Genomic DNA, 14,812 nt, shown 5'->3' with positions numbered 1-14,812 from the left:
CTTTTCACTGAATCTGGGGGATTGTCGTATACTTGCAAACTTGAAACTCCAGGAATATAACATTTAGCCATATGATCAATCACTTCATTATGAATTTTTGGAATATGATGGATTCTTACTTTCCATCTCCTTCTCAGGATTTGATGCAACAAATGTAACTCAACCAAACTGTTATTTTCTCCCTCACCAGTAGTGTGTTATTACATTCAACGTATATTTATTTAAACCCCTTCTCCCAAGCCATGATTAGAACTTCCAATATAATTTTTCTTATTTTTAAAGATGTTAGCGACATATTTCTCTGTGTAAAATCTTTTATTTGTTGAAGGAAGATGAATTCATATTAATCTTTAGGCCTTACATGGATTTTGTAACATCCCGGTTTTAGCTAAATCGGAACAGTGGTTTCGGAACCACAAATCTAAAGTTGTAAAATTAGTTTAATATTATTTTATGTGTTTACAGCATGATAGCATATATGTGTGAAAATTTTGTGATTTAATTTTATCGTTTGGATGTTTAATTTGATAAAATGACTAAATCGTGTAAAATGCAAAAGTGGCATACTAATTGTTTAAGCGTTTATTTGCTATGATTAATTAAATGTGAGGTCCTTATGATGTGATTAGACCAAAGTTAGTGGATAATGACATAAATGGTCATCCATTATATGATTTTGTAATGTTTTCATTAATGACATTAAAGTAATTTTGTAAATAATGTTATTAAATTAAACAAAAACATTATTTTGTTCATCTTTTCACCACCATTGCCGAAAATAACAAAGGAAAGAAACCATTTTGAAGCTTTTAGGTTCGGCACTTTGAAGTATTGATTAAGGTATGTTTTGAGTTCGATTTTTGGTGATTTTTACGTTTTTGAGATAGTTGCTTTGTATTCTAGCTAGCCCATGCTTTAATTTTCGAATTTGATGATGATTTTGTGAAATGCCATTGTTGAATGCTTGGTTGTTTAAGTGTTTAATGATAGATTATTAAGGTTTAATGTTAGATATACAAGTTTTGTAAAGTGATTTTTGACAAAAATGTCAAAAAGGGATTAAATTGATAAAATGTAAAATATGGTGGTTAAAAGTGTGAATAAATTGAAATATGGGCTGCTAGTAACATGTATTAAATTCGTTTATGCATGGGTTTGTACTAAATTGCATGAATTTACAATTTTATGTGATAAGGACTAAAAATGTAAAAGTTTAGGGGCAAATGTGTAAAATAGCCCTAATGTGTGTTTTGGACTAAATTGAATAAATAGTTGATTAAATAAGCTGATTTTGATAATATATAGATCAAGATAAGTCGAGATTGGGATTAGATCGGGAAAAAGGAAAAGTGGACGAATAGTCGATAATTTTTATCCGAGCAACTTGAGGTAAGTTCGTATAATTAGAATCGAACTTTCATTTAATTGTAATTGTATGAAATGAATATGTATATATATATGTGTGTGTGTGTGAATTGAATGGTTGAAATAAACGATATTGAATTGCTTAATTTGAAATGTATTGAGTAATACCGAGCCCCGTTTGAACTATAGAAAATCGTAGGGTACGAGTGACATATCACTAGGGTTACCGTTTTGGTCGAGCTCCTGCATTTGTTGCAAACTCACCACAGCTCGTATGAGATTACCGATATATCAACTTTTATGAGCTTACCGTTTCAGCTCGATAGAGCTTACCGTTCTTCAACTCGAAATGAGCTTACAGATCATGGCTCGAAAGAGCGAAAATGATAATGAATTGACGGATTACCGATTAATGCACATAGTGTGTATCACTTGAGTATCCTTCGATGTTTCATTAGGTTCAACGGCCATTATACTGTTACCGATTATATGATTGAGAATGAAATGGAATATGTTCTATGTGAATTGTATAGATGAAATATGATATGTGTTATGAGGACATATGGAACTGGAAACGATATTTTATGAAATGCTATATGAGTTGAATGCCAAATTGAATCATTCATGGATGAAATGTTGGTTATATGCATATTTAAGACTCTAACCTATTGAGGTGTATGTGTGATAGGCATTTGAATATTAGAGTTGGACATATTGATTTAATTGCTTAAATTATGCAATGTGGTAAGTTTAATTCTATTATACCGGCTTACTAAGCTTTAATGCTTACTCAATTTATTTCTTCGTGTTTTATAGAGGTTCGTTAGCTAGCTCAATTCGGAAGACGTCGGAGATAAGCATCACACTATCCAGTCGATTTCTCGGTACTTTTGAACTCATGGAAGTTGAGTAAATATGCCATGTATAGGCTAGTTTATGGGAATATGTTTTTGGTTACTTTAGCTTATTGCATAGTTATATGTTTTGATGTTCTTAAGCCATGAGATTTGGCTTAGTTGTTATAATGGTCAAATGTGTATAAGATTATATGTTTTGGCAAGTTTGCTTATGAAGGATTTGATGTAAATGATAATATTGGTATGTGATGAGTTGGTGATTGGAAAAGGCTTGAATGTTATTTGATATTAGGATAGGTATGAGGTTGAATCATATTAGTTTGATATGTGTTTAAATGCACAAATGGTATTGATTTGAGTATGTAAATGATTGGTTTGAAATGGCATATATGTGCATTGAAATGGTTGTTTATAGTTGCTCATATTGTATGTGAATTTGGTACTATATGAATGGTTTAGTACATGTGTTTTGGGGTGTGAAAAGTGGCTTAAACCAAGCTTGTTTCATGCCACATGACCTGAGTACACGGGCGTGTGACCCTTATTCGAAAATTTTTCTAAGTTTTCTCAAAACTTTTATATGTTATCAATTTAGTCCCAAACATATGAATTAAGATTTGTATGCTTGATTTAAGCATGTTATGTATATGAATGATTGAAAATTATTGAAATTAAATGATATTTGTTAAATGTTTGATGAATTACCGATCTGAACTGAGTTTAAAGTCCGGTAATGCCTCTTAACCTATTCCGATGACGGTTACAGGTTAGGGGTGCTACAGATTTAGGTAGAATTTATATGAGTATTAACGATGATGAATCATTAGCATCATCAATTGTTTCTACCTTGAATGATATATTCTTCCATGATTGATTATGCAAAAACCACTTGGGTTAGTGAAGATGCACCAAGCTTGTTGGGTTAAGGCTTTATAAAGATCCACATGCCTAGCCCACTTAGCCATTCAAGCTATTCTAGCTACAAATATACTTTGGGGGTTCTTCTACATGACATGACGATATAGACTAGAAGCTATTCTTGTTTTGTTGAGCCTTTCAAACTATATTTCTAAGTATTTCTCCCATTTTAATGACTCTCTTTACTTTAAGTATTTATTGGGACATAGGCCTTATTGTATATGGGAAAATTCACTTTGGCATTTGCCTTTTAAAGATAAGGTGGGATAGTTTTTATGTTTTGAAAGAAAATGAGAGGTGGGATAGTTCACTCAAAAGATAAAGAGAGAAAAACCTTTGACTCAAACAACTTTTTTTTCCTTTAAACCTTTTTTATCAACTCTTCAATAGGAGTTCATCAGTGGTTAGTTAGAGCTAATTTTAGGGTAATGAATAATAGATTTGAAGATCTTAGTTGTGTACAGTCCGATCTTTCATCGGTATTGTAGCCTCGTGATTTCAATTTCAAAACCAACAATATTTTTGGGTGATATTTTTAACTTTTTGTTTGTTTGTTTGTGGTTACTTGTTATTAGCCTTATTCGAGTTATATGTTCAATGTAATAGTTTTATATTTTGATTTTTGTAGTAAGAACTTTAAATATAGTTGAGCTTTTGAGTTGAGTCTTAAGTCAATGTGATTTTTACCCTCTACTTTAAAATGGCTTTTCCATGTAAAAATCATGTCTCATTTATTTTCTTGTGATTGTTTGGTGTTCATTGAAGAGATATTGTGTTATTGTGGTTGCCATAATTGCCAACTTGTGTTTATTGGGAGAAAGAAAGAACATTGGTTGTGTTTTTGTGCTATTCGGTAATTTCAATTTATTTCCTTCAAATTGATATCAAAGTTTAATTTTCGTGTTTGGTAGTTATGGAAATTAACATAAGTAAAACAATCGTGTTGAATGGTACGAATTACCAACTTTGTTGGAATAAAATGAAAGACCTTTTTTTTGTGAGTGTTTTACATCTTCCTATTTTTGCTACAAAAAACTCGAGCTTAAAATGATAACGAGTGGGCATTTGAACATCAACAGGTGTGTGGTTTTATTCAATAATCTGTTGAAGAAAATGTTTACAATTACATTCATCAAGAGACACATCCAAACATATTGTGGAATAAACTTGAAAATATGTATGCTACGAAATTTGGCAATAACATGTTATCGCTTTAAAAAAATTATGATATCGATTTTAGCTTATTAATTTTTTTAGGGGAGAAACAAATATAAAGGCAAAAATGATAGAGATAAAAGCCGAAGCAAGTTAAGATCAAGATACAAGAATCTGACTATCATCAATTTATTGCAAGAAAAGTCATATCAAGAAACACTGATACAAGTGCAAAAACTAAAATATTATTTTCACAACTGAAAGAATCAAACATAATTCGAAGGAAAAACATTATCACCTAAAGAAGTATGCAATTTTAAGAGTAGGGGATAGGGTTAACATAACTCAAACATGTGCCAAATAGGTATCTAGTTAGAGTTTTAACCACAACTCCATTTAAGTTAATACATTAAAAATATCATATTATTAAATATGAATATTGTTATATGTAATCACTTCGATTAAACAACCTTGCTAAACCAGTCACATTCGACCAGAGAATAAGGAGTTTGCCTGAATCAAAGATAGAGAGCTACACCGTCAGAGAAAACACCACTATAACACCCTGAAAGTTGCTACAGTAAAAAAGTGAGATATTATCTTTGATACAGTAAAATAAGGAAATAAAGTGAAAAAAAGAAGAAGGAAAGTTTGAGTTATGTCAACAAAATATATTTAGGAAGTATATTATGATGTATTAATTCAAGAAAGAACTAAATCGCAAAAGTGTGAAAAGTTTTATGGCCCAAGAGTAAATACTCAAAATTTGAGAGGTTAAAGTGTAAATATGAAAATTTTGGAGGACTAATAGTGCAAATATTTTAAGGGTGGAAGGATCTAGAAACTAAGAAAAATGGAAGAATTAGGATCAAATTGAATAAGTGGAAAAAGTATGAGGGGTTAAATCACAATTTTACTAAAATGAGTGATGATTAAATGGAGGAATTTTGAAGGATCATAAGGGGCAAAATGGTCATTTAGTAAGAAAAATAATTTTGAAGAGTAATAGTGATGTTGGTGATATTTTAGATTAATTAAATAAATATTAGTTTATTAATATTTTGATTTGACATTTAGTTATATTTAATTATTATTGTATTTAGTATATTAGGAAAGAAAGATGAAGAATTCTCTTCATCTTTCCATGTTCTCAACATGAGAAGAAGAAGAAAGAAAGAAAGAAAATTTTCTTTTCTTTGCAATTTAGTCCTTTTACCAAAAATCCACCATTTTCACTTAGAAATCAAAAGAATTTCCATAGCCACCAAGAGAGAAAAATAATAAGGAGACTATGGGGAGCTAGAATATCAAGTTAGATTCAAGAAAATAGAAGACTGAGGAGAGAGAAAGTCAAGTTAAAGTTTGGTTTCAAGAGAATAAGGTATGGATGTTAAGGTTTTATGTTATTTTTAAGTTTAGTAGTGATAGAAAAGCATAAAAATGGTGTTAAAGTAAAGATTTCTCATGAGAAAATATTGTGTTTTTGACATGTTAATTAAGAGAGAAGTTGAGTAAGTGAATCAAGTGGTAGGAGAAGAGAAAAACAAGAGATTTTGATAGAAAAGAGGTAGTACCCATGAGCTTTCTTGTTATTTAAGGATTAAAATGTGACCTTTGTAAAGTAAGCGGTAATTAAGTAAAATAAAAATAGTGTGAAATAACTTATTATGTGAAGTGGAATTTATAATAAAAGTATAATAGTTGGGTTATGTGCTAGCGAAAAATATACAAAGTGTTAGATAAGTGAAATTATGGGAAAATGTGAAATTTTATGGAAATAAGGAATAAATTGAAAGACTTGAGAAATACATGTGGTGGAAATAATACAAGTGAAATACATAGAAATTTGATGTGGAAAATGAGATAGTGGAATTAATTATGTGAATTAAGTGAGATGTCAAAGATAAATTATGTAATAATGAATAGAGAACTTTTATGAAAAAAGGTGATTAAATTGGAAAGTTATAAAAGTTTACAAGGAAATATTGATAATAAAGCACATAGTGAAAAAATAAAAGAATATATGAATTTTGTAATCCAAACTACATTTATTTCCTAAGTTGTGGAAATTAAGGGTTAAATTGTAAAATTGGGAAAATTTATATTAGAAATAGAAAAGTGAAGTGCATAACACTTAGAATGAGAAAATTTGATGTTGTAGTGAATTTTGGAATATTAATAAGTATTGAATTATGTTATATTTGTTATTAAAAGTAAAATATATTGCTACTGCGAAATATTGTGCTAATGACTAAATTACAAAATATATAAAAGTGATACGTGAAATACATAAGGATTATTAGTGAATTATAGATGAATAATGAATTTAGAAATATATTACATGTGTTAAAGATAGTGAAGATATAAGTATATGGATTATTGGTACAAGGATTAAATTGTAAAGTATGTAAAAATATTATGTGAAAGTGTAAAAGTGACGTGTGTATATTATGACTTGCCCAAGTAGACAAGATAAGAACTATTGGGATATTAGTGGCATGCCATTAAGGAACCTTAGCACGCTCTCTGATTATTAACACGTTAGTGCTCTCCGATTATTAGCACATTAGTGCCCTCCGTTTAGCACATTTGTGCTCTCTGTATATTACTTTAGTGCTCTCTGTTTAATAGTGCATAATAATGCACCTATGTATTAGTTCCGTATATCTTAAGTGTTCTGTTTAGTCTACTAGGCCTCTACTAAAAAGGTAAACAATTTTCGTTACAAGGTAAATGTTTATCTCTAATTCATGTTTGAAATATTGAATTAGTAAAGTGAAAACGCATGTGATTTGAATGTATTTGAGGAAGTATAAGAAAGACAATGACTAGTAAGTTAAATATGTAAAATAAATTGTGAAAGAAATAGTGAGAAAATCATGAAAATTTACACTAAATGGTGAAATATGATACATGTATAAAAAGAGTAATAATTTCTATAAGTTGATTTGAGGACTTAAGGACTAAATTGTGAAATAAGTAAAAGTTATGAATGAATATGATAAATAAACAAAGAAACAAGATATTGGAAATTAAGAAATTTAATAGAATTTAAATATCATGGGTACTTACTAGGTCTTCACTGACTTAACGCGTTTATTTTCAATGCGTAGATAAAGTGATTTTGAAGAGTTGTAGTTGAGGTCGTGGACATTCATCTCATCACATCTCCAAGTGCCAAGAGGGTATGTTTCAAAATTTTGAATAGAATGACATGTACTTAAGAAGATCAAGTGTGTTCCAAGTAGCAGGGACTAAAATATAAGTTATGAAAACTTTTTTTTTAATGTTCAAATATATTAGTGATTAGTCAAAATCACTTTGGCATCAAATGTAATATTCCTATATCAGGTTCCTTGGGTCGAACCGAGTATAGGGGTGTTGCAACCACACCTTGTACTGTATTTTCATGATGATGAAGTCATATTTTTCACCGACACTTATCTCTCGCATGTTCAGCACATGAGCCATTGTTAAGTCAAGGCCACTTAAGCCACCCCAAAGTGAAATAGCAAATTGAACCATATTCTATTTATCATTAATTTTAATTTTTTATGATGTAAAATAAATATTTTATATTTAAAATAGTTAAAATAACTTAAAAATTCTATATACAATATATATTTTAAATGTTATATAATCTTTTTGATTACTTTAAAATTTATGTTTTAAAAAGAATTATGAAAAAAAAAACTTTGAGACTTTACTAAATAATATTCAGAAGTCACAAAAACAAAGATCATTTTATCAAAATAACCCAAAACCCAAATTAGTATAAAAAAATCAAAAACATAAATAAATTATTTTGAATGGTTTCAAAATTTTTTAAAAACATGATTGAATCAAACAAAAGTCATCCCTACTCATCGAAACTAGAATAGACAGCTTTCGACACCCTCGTCCGGACCATCCATAACCACCGACACCGAGTCATGTATCAACAAATAACTTATCATCTCTATTAACTTTAAACCTTTAACTGAGTTGGTGTTATGAATTAATCAGATACACAAACTCCATTGGAGAATTTATTAAAATACCATTTTATATACAAATAAGTTATCTTATTATAATGTACTTTTTTCATTTTATATTTTTAATAAGAAATTCACATATGGTGATATTTGAAACCATGACACCAACTGATACGGGGGTTGCGCGCGGATGAAGATCGAGTTGCCAAGTCACGAGAAATTCCTACGAAAACCCTAAACAATCAGATCTGAAACGAAACAGAAAATTAAAAGATTAGAACTTTGAATTTCCAGATCTGAAATAAAATCCCCAAATAAGCAAAGAATCAAATTGAGAATAGAAATAAGTGTTAATAAGGATTCTTGAAACCCTAAAGGAGATTACGATTCTGCCTAATTGAACACCAAGATAGTTTTCCCCAAATTTCGACAATCGATTTCACCCAAAAGAGTATGGAAGAACCCTAGAAATTGGGGATTTTGGGTGATTCCTTAAGATAGAAAAAGTGAAAACACAATAAAAGCAGAAAATAAATTAGATAAAGATTCAGACAAGCGAAATAAAGAAAGAATTGACAAAGAAGAAATTAAAAGATAAGTCCTAAGAAGCCTTGAAATCCCGAAAGATCTCACAACTCCCTACTCCAAAGAATATCAATGGCAAGAAGAAGGCTGAAGATGGCTCCCACAATCAAAAGATTGTTAAAACAACTTCTAAAGAAAACTCAAGAGAAAATTCTTGGAGAAAAACTCAAAGAGAATTACACTTAAACAAATCGATATTTTGATATATTTGAGAAGTTGTTTACAAGGTGGCTAGCCATGCTTTTAAATAGGCCTTATAACTAGTCCTAATCTAATTAGAAAACTAAAATAAAAAAACTCCTAATTATTTTAATATGGAAATTCACCAAGGGTCTTTATTTGGGACTCGGAATGAATATTTACATAAAAATTAAACTAAGTAAAAATAAATAAATAAATAAAATAAAACTTTACAACTTGGGCCACTTTGACAATTTGGCACGATTTTCAACTAAGTATGGGTGGATTTCTTGATTGGGCTTGGAATCTTCTTATTGGGCCTTGCCTTCAAGAATTTGGGCTTGTGATCCATCTCCTACTGAAATTGAATCGTTGATGCTCGTAACGGAGATCTAATGCGCTTTGGCTGCAAGATTTGGTTTCTTGGACCAAGATTCCCAATATTTGAAATCTTGATTTTCCCGTTCTTTCATGTACGCATCTAAGACCTTGCTAACAAACTCCTGAATGGTCCCATTTAGTTTGGAACGCATTTGTCGGGCCTTTGATCTCGTATCACCAACACTTATAAAACCTCAATTTTATCACTTTAATCGAAACTTCATTTTAATTTTTATACAAATTTTAATATTTTTACACAAAAAACTTTTTACACTCATATCGCGAGTGTATCATAATTTAGTATTTATTATTGTTTTCACTACAAAATTATACATTTTAATTTTTTTGGCACTTAACCCCTCGTATTCATAGCAACATTAACTCTTAAATAAATCGAAAGTTGAATCACGTTGGATCTTGAAAGGGATAAGCTCTCCCAATATCTATTTTCTCCGTTCACAAAACTTGAGTTCAAGTTATTGTTTAAAGAGGTAATGATGATTCAAAAGGTAATCCAAAACTAATATCCATTGTTGTAAGAATAGTTTTGTCTTGAACTGATCAAATTATGATTCAATTGTTGATTCAACTATGCAAAATTAAAAAAAACCTAAAATAATTAATAATAAATAGAAAAAATCATAAAAGAATAAAATAAATAAATTATAACAACAAAAGTAAATATTTGCCCTTTTACATCATTTTCTTATCCAATTTCAAGGACCATATTTAGGTATAAAAGCTCAACTATGCTATTAGTGCTTATATTTTATGAAAGTTATGGATTTAGTCCTTATACTTTAATATGGTTATTTTAATTATACTTTTAAACTTTAAAATTTCAATTCTCACTCAATGATATCTATTAAATTCATTAAGTTAAGTTGTGTTATTTCCAAAATCGACATGACAAACATATTATCATATGTGTAATATTATGTCAACTTGTTATTTTCATATATTACTCGCTAAAAATTTAGTTAATGGATTAGCCGTTGTTGTCTATGTAAAGATTGAAATTTTAAAATTCAAAAAGTACAGAATTTAGAACGATCCATTTGGAGAATATGGACTAAATCTATTAGTGTATGCATAATATAGGACCAGTAATTGAATTTAACCAAATAGATTTAACTGTAACTATTTGAGTGAGAACTAAAATTTCAAATTTTGAAAGAAAAGAGACTAAAATTAATCAATTCAAAAATATAAAGACTAAATTTGATCAAATCAGAATACAGGGACTAAATTCATAATTTTGTATAACGACTAATAATAGTAGAATTAAAAAAAAAAAAAACCTCAATACCCTTCGTTCACGAACACAAGGCCTTGAAAAAAAAAGAAAAAGAAAACAACACAGCCATGAGTTTCCATCTTTCTGCAAACTGAGTTGTTGATGAAAGGAAACAGCAGTTGTAAAAAGTGTGGGCAAATCGCCCAACTGTAACCAAGCAAACAATAAGACTAAATTTCGTTTGACCCATCCCCAAATTCCCATTTCGACTTCATCAATAACAAGTCAATTCCTCGCCTTACACTGAACTGCGGTGAAAAAGAATCAGCTTTTATCTCAAATCGGGGCTTTGGGTCAGTTTCCTCTTCTTTCATTATCATCATTCATCATTTTTATGTATATATTCATTTGGGTTCTTCTAAATTTCGTGTTTTGCTGTTTATGAATTGATATATTTTTGTTTTCCAATTAATTCAATGCTTATATTGAGAGTTAGAAACTTTCTTGGAGTCGGTTTTCGGTTCTGGGTTCGAATGATTCTATGTTTTGGATTAAGAAACTTGTTTATGTGTTTTCACTAGAGTGTTCACATTAAACGAATTTATATCCAATCCCACCATTATAGAAAAGCTTAATATATGCATATATGTGTGTGTGTGTGTGTGCATATATAGCATAAAGGATGTTGAGGGTTGGGTATCCGGAAAGGGATCGTAGAGACCGAAATTTGAATCCGGTGTTGGCTTAGTGTTACCCTTCGAAGGATGGTTGCATGAACTAACTGAACTAATATTCAGGGTTCAAAACTGGAATTCGAATCCTATACCTACTTAGTACTGCCTCTTAAGGATGAGTGCATGAACCGATTGAGCTAATCTTCGGGCTCAAAAGCTTTTTATTGTCGTCAATAAAATCTATATAGAAATTGGATATGAAATTTTCTGTTTCTGAAACCTATTATGTTTGTTTTCGGTCAATGAAAGATGGTGTAAAGAATATTAGCTCTAGCATATCCGAATTTATTCAGTTGACCTTATAAATCGACGCTTAAATTATTAGGTGAGGGCAGTGAGTCACTGCTTAAGCATTGATCAAATGTGTAGTAACAAAGAACTTGAATGAGGAGCTTAAACACATTTTGTTTCTTTGTGTTTGGTACAGTGGGATTTTAGAGAGAAATGAGTGCCACAAGACACCGGGCCCTAGGGGGTGGGGTTAACCATGTATTGGACTATTTGAGACGAATGCAAGCAGAGAATCCTTCGTTCTTTTATGCAATTCAAGGTGATAATGACCACACCGGTGGAAGCATATTTTGGGCGGATGCAACATCAAGGATGAATTACGCTTACTTTGGGGATACTGTCATATTTGACACAACATATAGGACCAATCGTTATAGGGTTCCGTTTGCCTCGTTTACTGGACTCAACCACCATGGGCAGCCGGTGTTGTTTGGTTGTGCTTTAATTCTCAATGACTCTGAGGCCTCATTTGCATGGCTATTCCAAACTTGGCTTCATGCAATGTCTGATCGTCGTCCCATCTCTATAACAACTGACCCTGATCGTCTCATACAGATGGCTGTCACACAGGTTCTTCCAGAAACACGCCTTCGATTCAATAGGTGGAGCATTTTCAAAGAAACCCAAGAGAAGCTGGCTCACATATACCAATCACAGCCTACATTCGAAATAGAATTTAAGAAATGCGTTAATGAGACTGAGACAATTAATGAGTTTGAATCATCATGGGTTTCGCTTCTGGAACGTTACTTTGTCATGGACAATGAATGGCTTCAGTCAATGTACAATGCTCGGCAACAGTGGGTCCCTGCTTATATGCGAGATACCTTCTTTGGGGACTTTTCTATAACCGAGAGAAACATAGGTTTAAACTCATTCTTTGAAGGGTTTGTGAATGCATCGACCACCATACAGATGTTGATTAAACAGTATGAGAAAGCCGTAGCAAGTTGGCACGAGAAAGAGTTAAAGTCTGATTATGACACCATCAACACTTCACCGGTTCTTAAGACACCATCTCCCATGGAAAAACAAGCTGCTAATCTCTATACGCGAAGAATATTCATGAAGTTCCAGGAGGAGCTAGTTGAGACCCTTGCTAATCCTGCCACTAAAATTGATGACTCGGGAACTGTTGCAACATATCGGGTGGCCAAATTCGGGGAAGAGCACAAAGCGCACACTGTTAATTTCACTTCTTTTGAGATGAAAGCTAATTGCAGTTGCCAAATGTTTGAACATTCCGGGATCATATGCAGGCACATATTAGCAGTTTTCAGAGCGAAAAATGTTCTCACACTACCTTCACAATATGTACTAAAGCGATGGACGAGAAACGCCAAAATTGGAGACATGCAGGATGAGCATGCTACCGAATTGCCAAATAATTCCCGGGAATCCTTAACAGATCGGTCCAATACTCTACGCCAAGAAGCTATTAAGTATGTTGAAGAAGGGGCGAAATCTATTCACATTTACAAGGTGGCAATGGATGCTTTACAAGAGGCACTGAAAAAGGTTAGTTCTGCAAAAAACCAAAGCCCTGTATCTGCTGAAGATGGAGCACTGAGCAATGGACGTAATCAAGAGTTGCATGCAGCTGGAGATACCGAGACAGTGGCATGTCAATCTGCGGTCAGTTTCTCCTACTTTATATATATATATTTGCTGGCATTTAGGGTTTGGATGGTTGATCGGTGTTTATTTATTCGGTCCTGTTCATGTGTTGGTATGTTCATCGAGTCATATCAACAATACTCATCTGAGATTAACAGCGGTACCGACATAAATCTAACTCAATGCTAGCTTTTTTACACAACTGCCTCAATGATTCGGGTTAGTATGTATGTGTGTATTATCTAACTGACTGCAATCTTTTTCTATTAGAGAGGATCCCACCAGAGCGCCTTCTACTTCTATTAGGCCCTAAACTAAGATCAAAATCATTCTCGACAAACACATAAAAAGTGCATCCATATTTTTCATTTGGTCTGGGTACAGACCAAAGGTCTTGAATGATTGATCCAGCTGAACCACTCAAAAGATACATAGGTATTTTTGATTTCTTCATGCTCGTTCCTAGCTCAAACCACCATTCCTACAAATAAGAATCCCATTCATTACATGATTTCTTCTTCATATAGATAGATACAGGACATACGAAGCAATTACATGATCATTTATCTTAAGCACACTGATACATGTGTGTGCGTGGGAAAAGAACAATCTTGGACGCATTACCGTCTTTGTTTTTTGTTGTATTTGTAATTGAAATCTGTTATTTTCCTATCATTTTGTCAATCAGGACGAGAAGGAAAAGAAAATCCGGGAATTGACAACAGAGTTGGAGAGCATAAACCGGCGATGCGAAGTGTACAGATCGAATCTGCTGGCTGTGTTGAGGGACATGGAAGAACAGAAGTTAAAGCTGTCTGTTAAAGTTCAAAATGCAAGGCTTAATTTGAGAGAGTGAAAGCAATGAGTAAAAAAGAAATGTTGTGAAAATGAGTCTTTGATAGCATTTGATTTTGGCATTCTTAGATGATTTGGCAAAGAATTAATGAATAGCTGGTTGGATTAATTTGCCAATGTAGTTCAACTTGTATTGAAAATAATTTGTATTATATATTTTAGGGTAAGAACAGATTTCTAGGTTTTTTTTAATTAGAAGATTTAAATATCACAAATTAATTTTTATTTTATCATTTACTATATATAAGGTATGCGGTTGACTAAGTTGGTGTTACGAGTCAACAATATTAATTCAAAATTGCTCAAATAATTTTTCAAGAGAGTATTAAATAATATTATAATAATGCTTTCTTAATTTTATATAAAATCTTTTAATACAAAATAAAAATAAATTAAATGTCTAAGATTTAAAGCTGGGATTTGATTTGTTTGGGTAAAAGTACCACAAAATCTGCTCTACTATATTTTAGATTGTATTTTAGCTCTTCTATTGAAAATTGGACAAACTAATCAATGTACACTAGATAAGTGAGTAAAACAAACTCTAATAGAGTTTAGTATTTATATATAAGATATAATAACAATTTTAACCCTTAATCTTTACACATTCATTCAATTTAATCTCTATTTTTTTAATTTGATCTCTATTTATTTATTTGAAGT

The 14,812-nt window shown here is 31.4% G+C and overlaps 1 protein-coding gene across 2 annotated transcripts; it reads left to right on the top strand.

The window, feature by feature from the left end:
• Positions 1-10,713: 10,713 nt before the first annotated feature.
• LOC105780420 (protein FAR1-RELATED SEQUENCE 9) lies at positions 10,714-14,413 on the top strand. Of its 2 annotated transcripts, none has more exons than XM_012604736.2 (3): positions 10,714-11,005; positions 11,814-13,312; positions 13,565-13,671. In XM_012604736.2, the coding sequence occupies exons 2-3, from the start codon at positions 11,831-11,833 to the stop codon at positions 13,598-13,600; spliced, it is 1,518 nt and encodes a 505-aa protein (XP_012460190.1). In that variant the 5' UTR covers positions 10,714-11,005; positions 11,814-11,830; the 3' UTR covers positions 13,601-13,671. The 2 variants fall into 2 exon arrangements, with proteins under 2 accessions (XP_012460190.1, XP_012460189.1); XM_012604735.2 differs by lacking the exon at positions 13,565-13,671 and adding an exon at positions 13,983-14,413 and having other exon boundaries at positions 10,715-11,005.
• Positions 14,414-14,812: the final 399 nt, after the last annotated feature.

The sequence above is a fragment of the Gossypium raimondii genome, chromosome 4 (assembly GCF_025698545.1).
Source record: "Gossypium raimondii isolate GPD5lz chromosome 4, ASM2569854v1, whole genome shotgun sequence".
NCBI lineage: Eukaryota > Viridiplantae > Streptophyta > Magnoliopsida > Malvales > Malvaceae > Gossypium > Gossypium raimondii.
This window is presented reverse-complemented; position numbering and strand designations above follow the sequence as displayed.

What these genes read in the sequence shown, in the direction of transcription:
- LOC105780420 (XM_012604735.2), top strand. Translation starts at nt 11,831, where the DNA reads ATGAGTGCCACAAGACACCGGGCCCTAGGGGGTGGGGTTAACCATGTA. An exon ending in CAGTGGCATGTCAATCTGCG is followed by an intron (nt 13,313 to 13,982) that starts GTCAGTTTCTCC and finishes TTTGTCAATCAG; the next exon opens with GACGAGAAGGAAAAGAAAAT.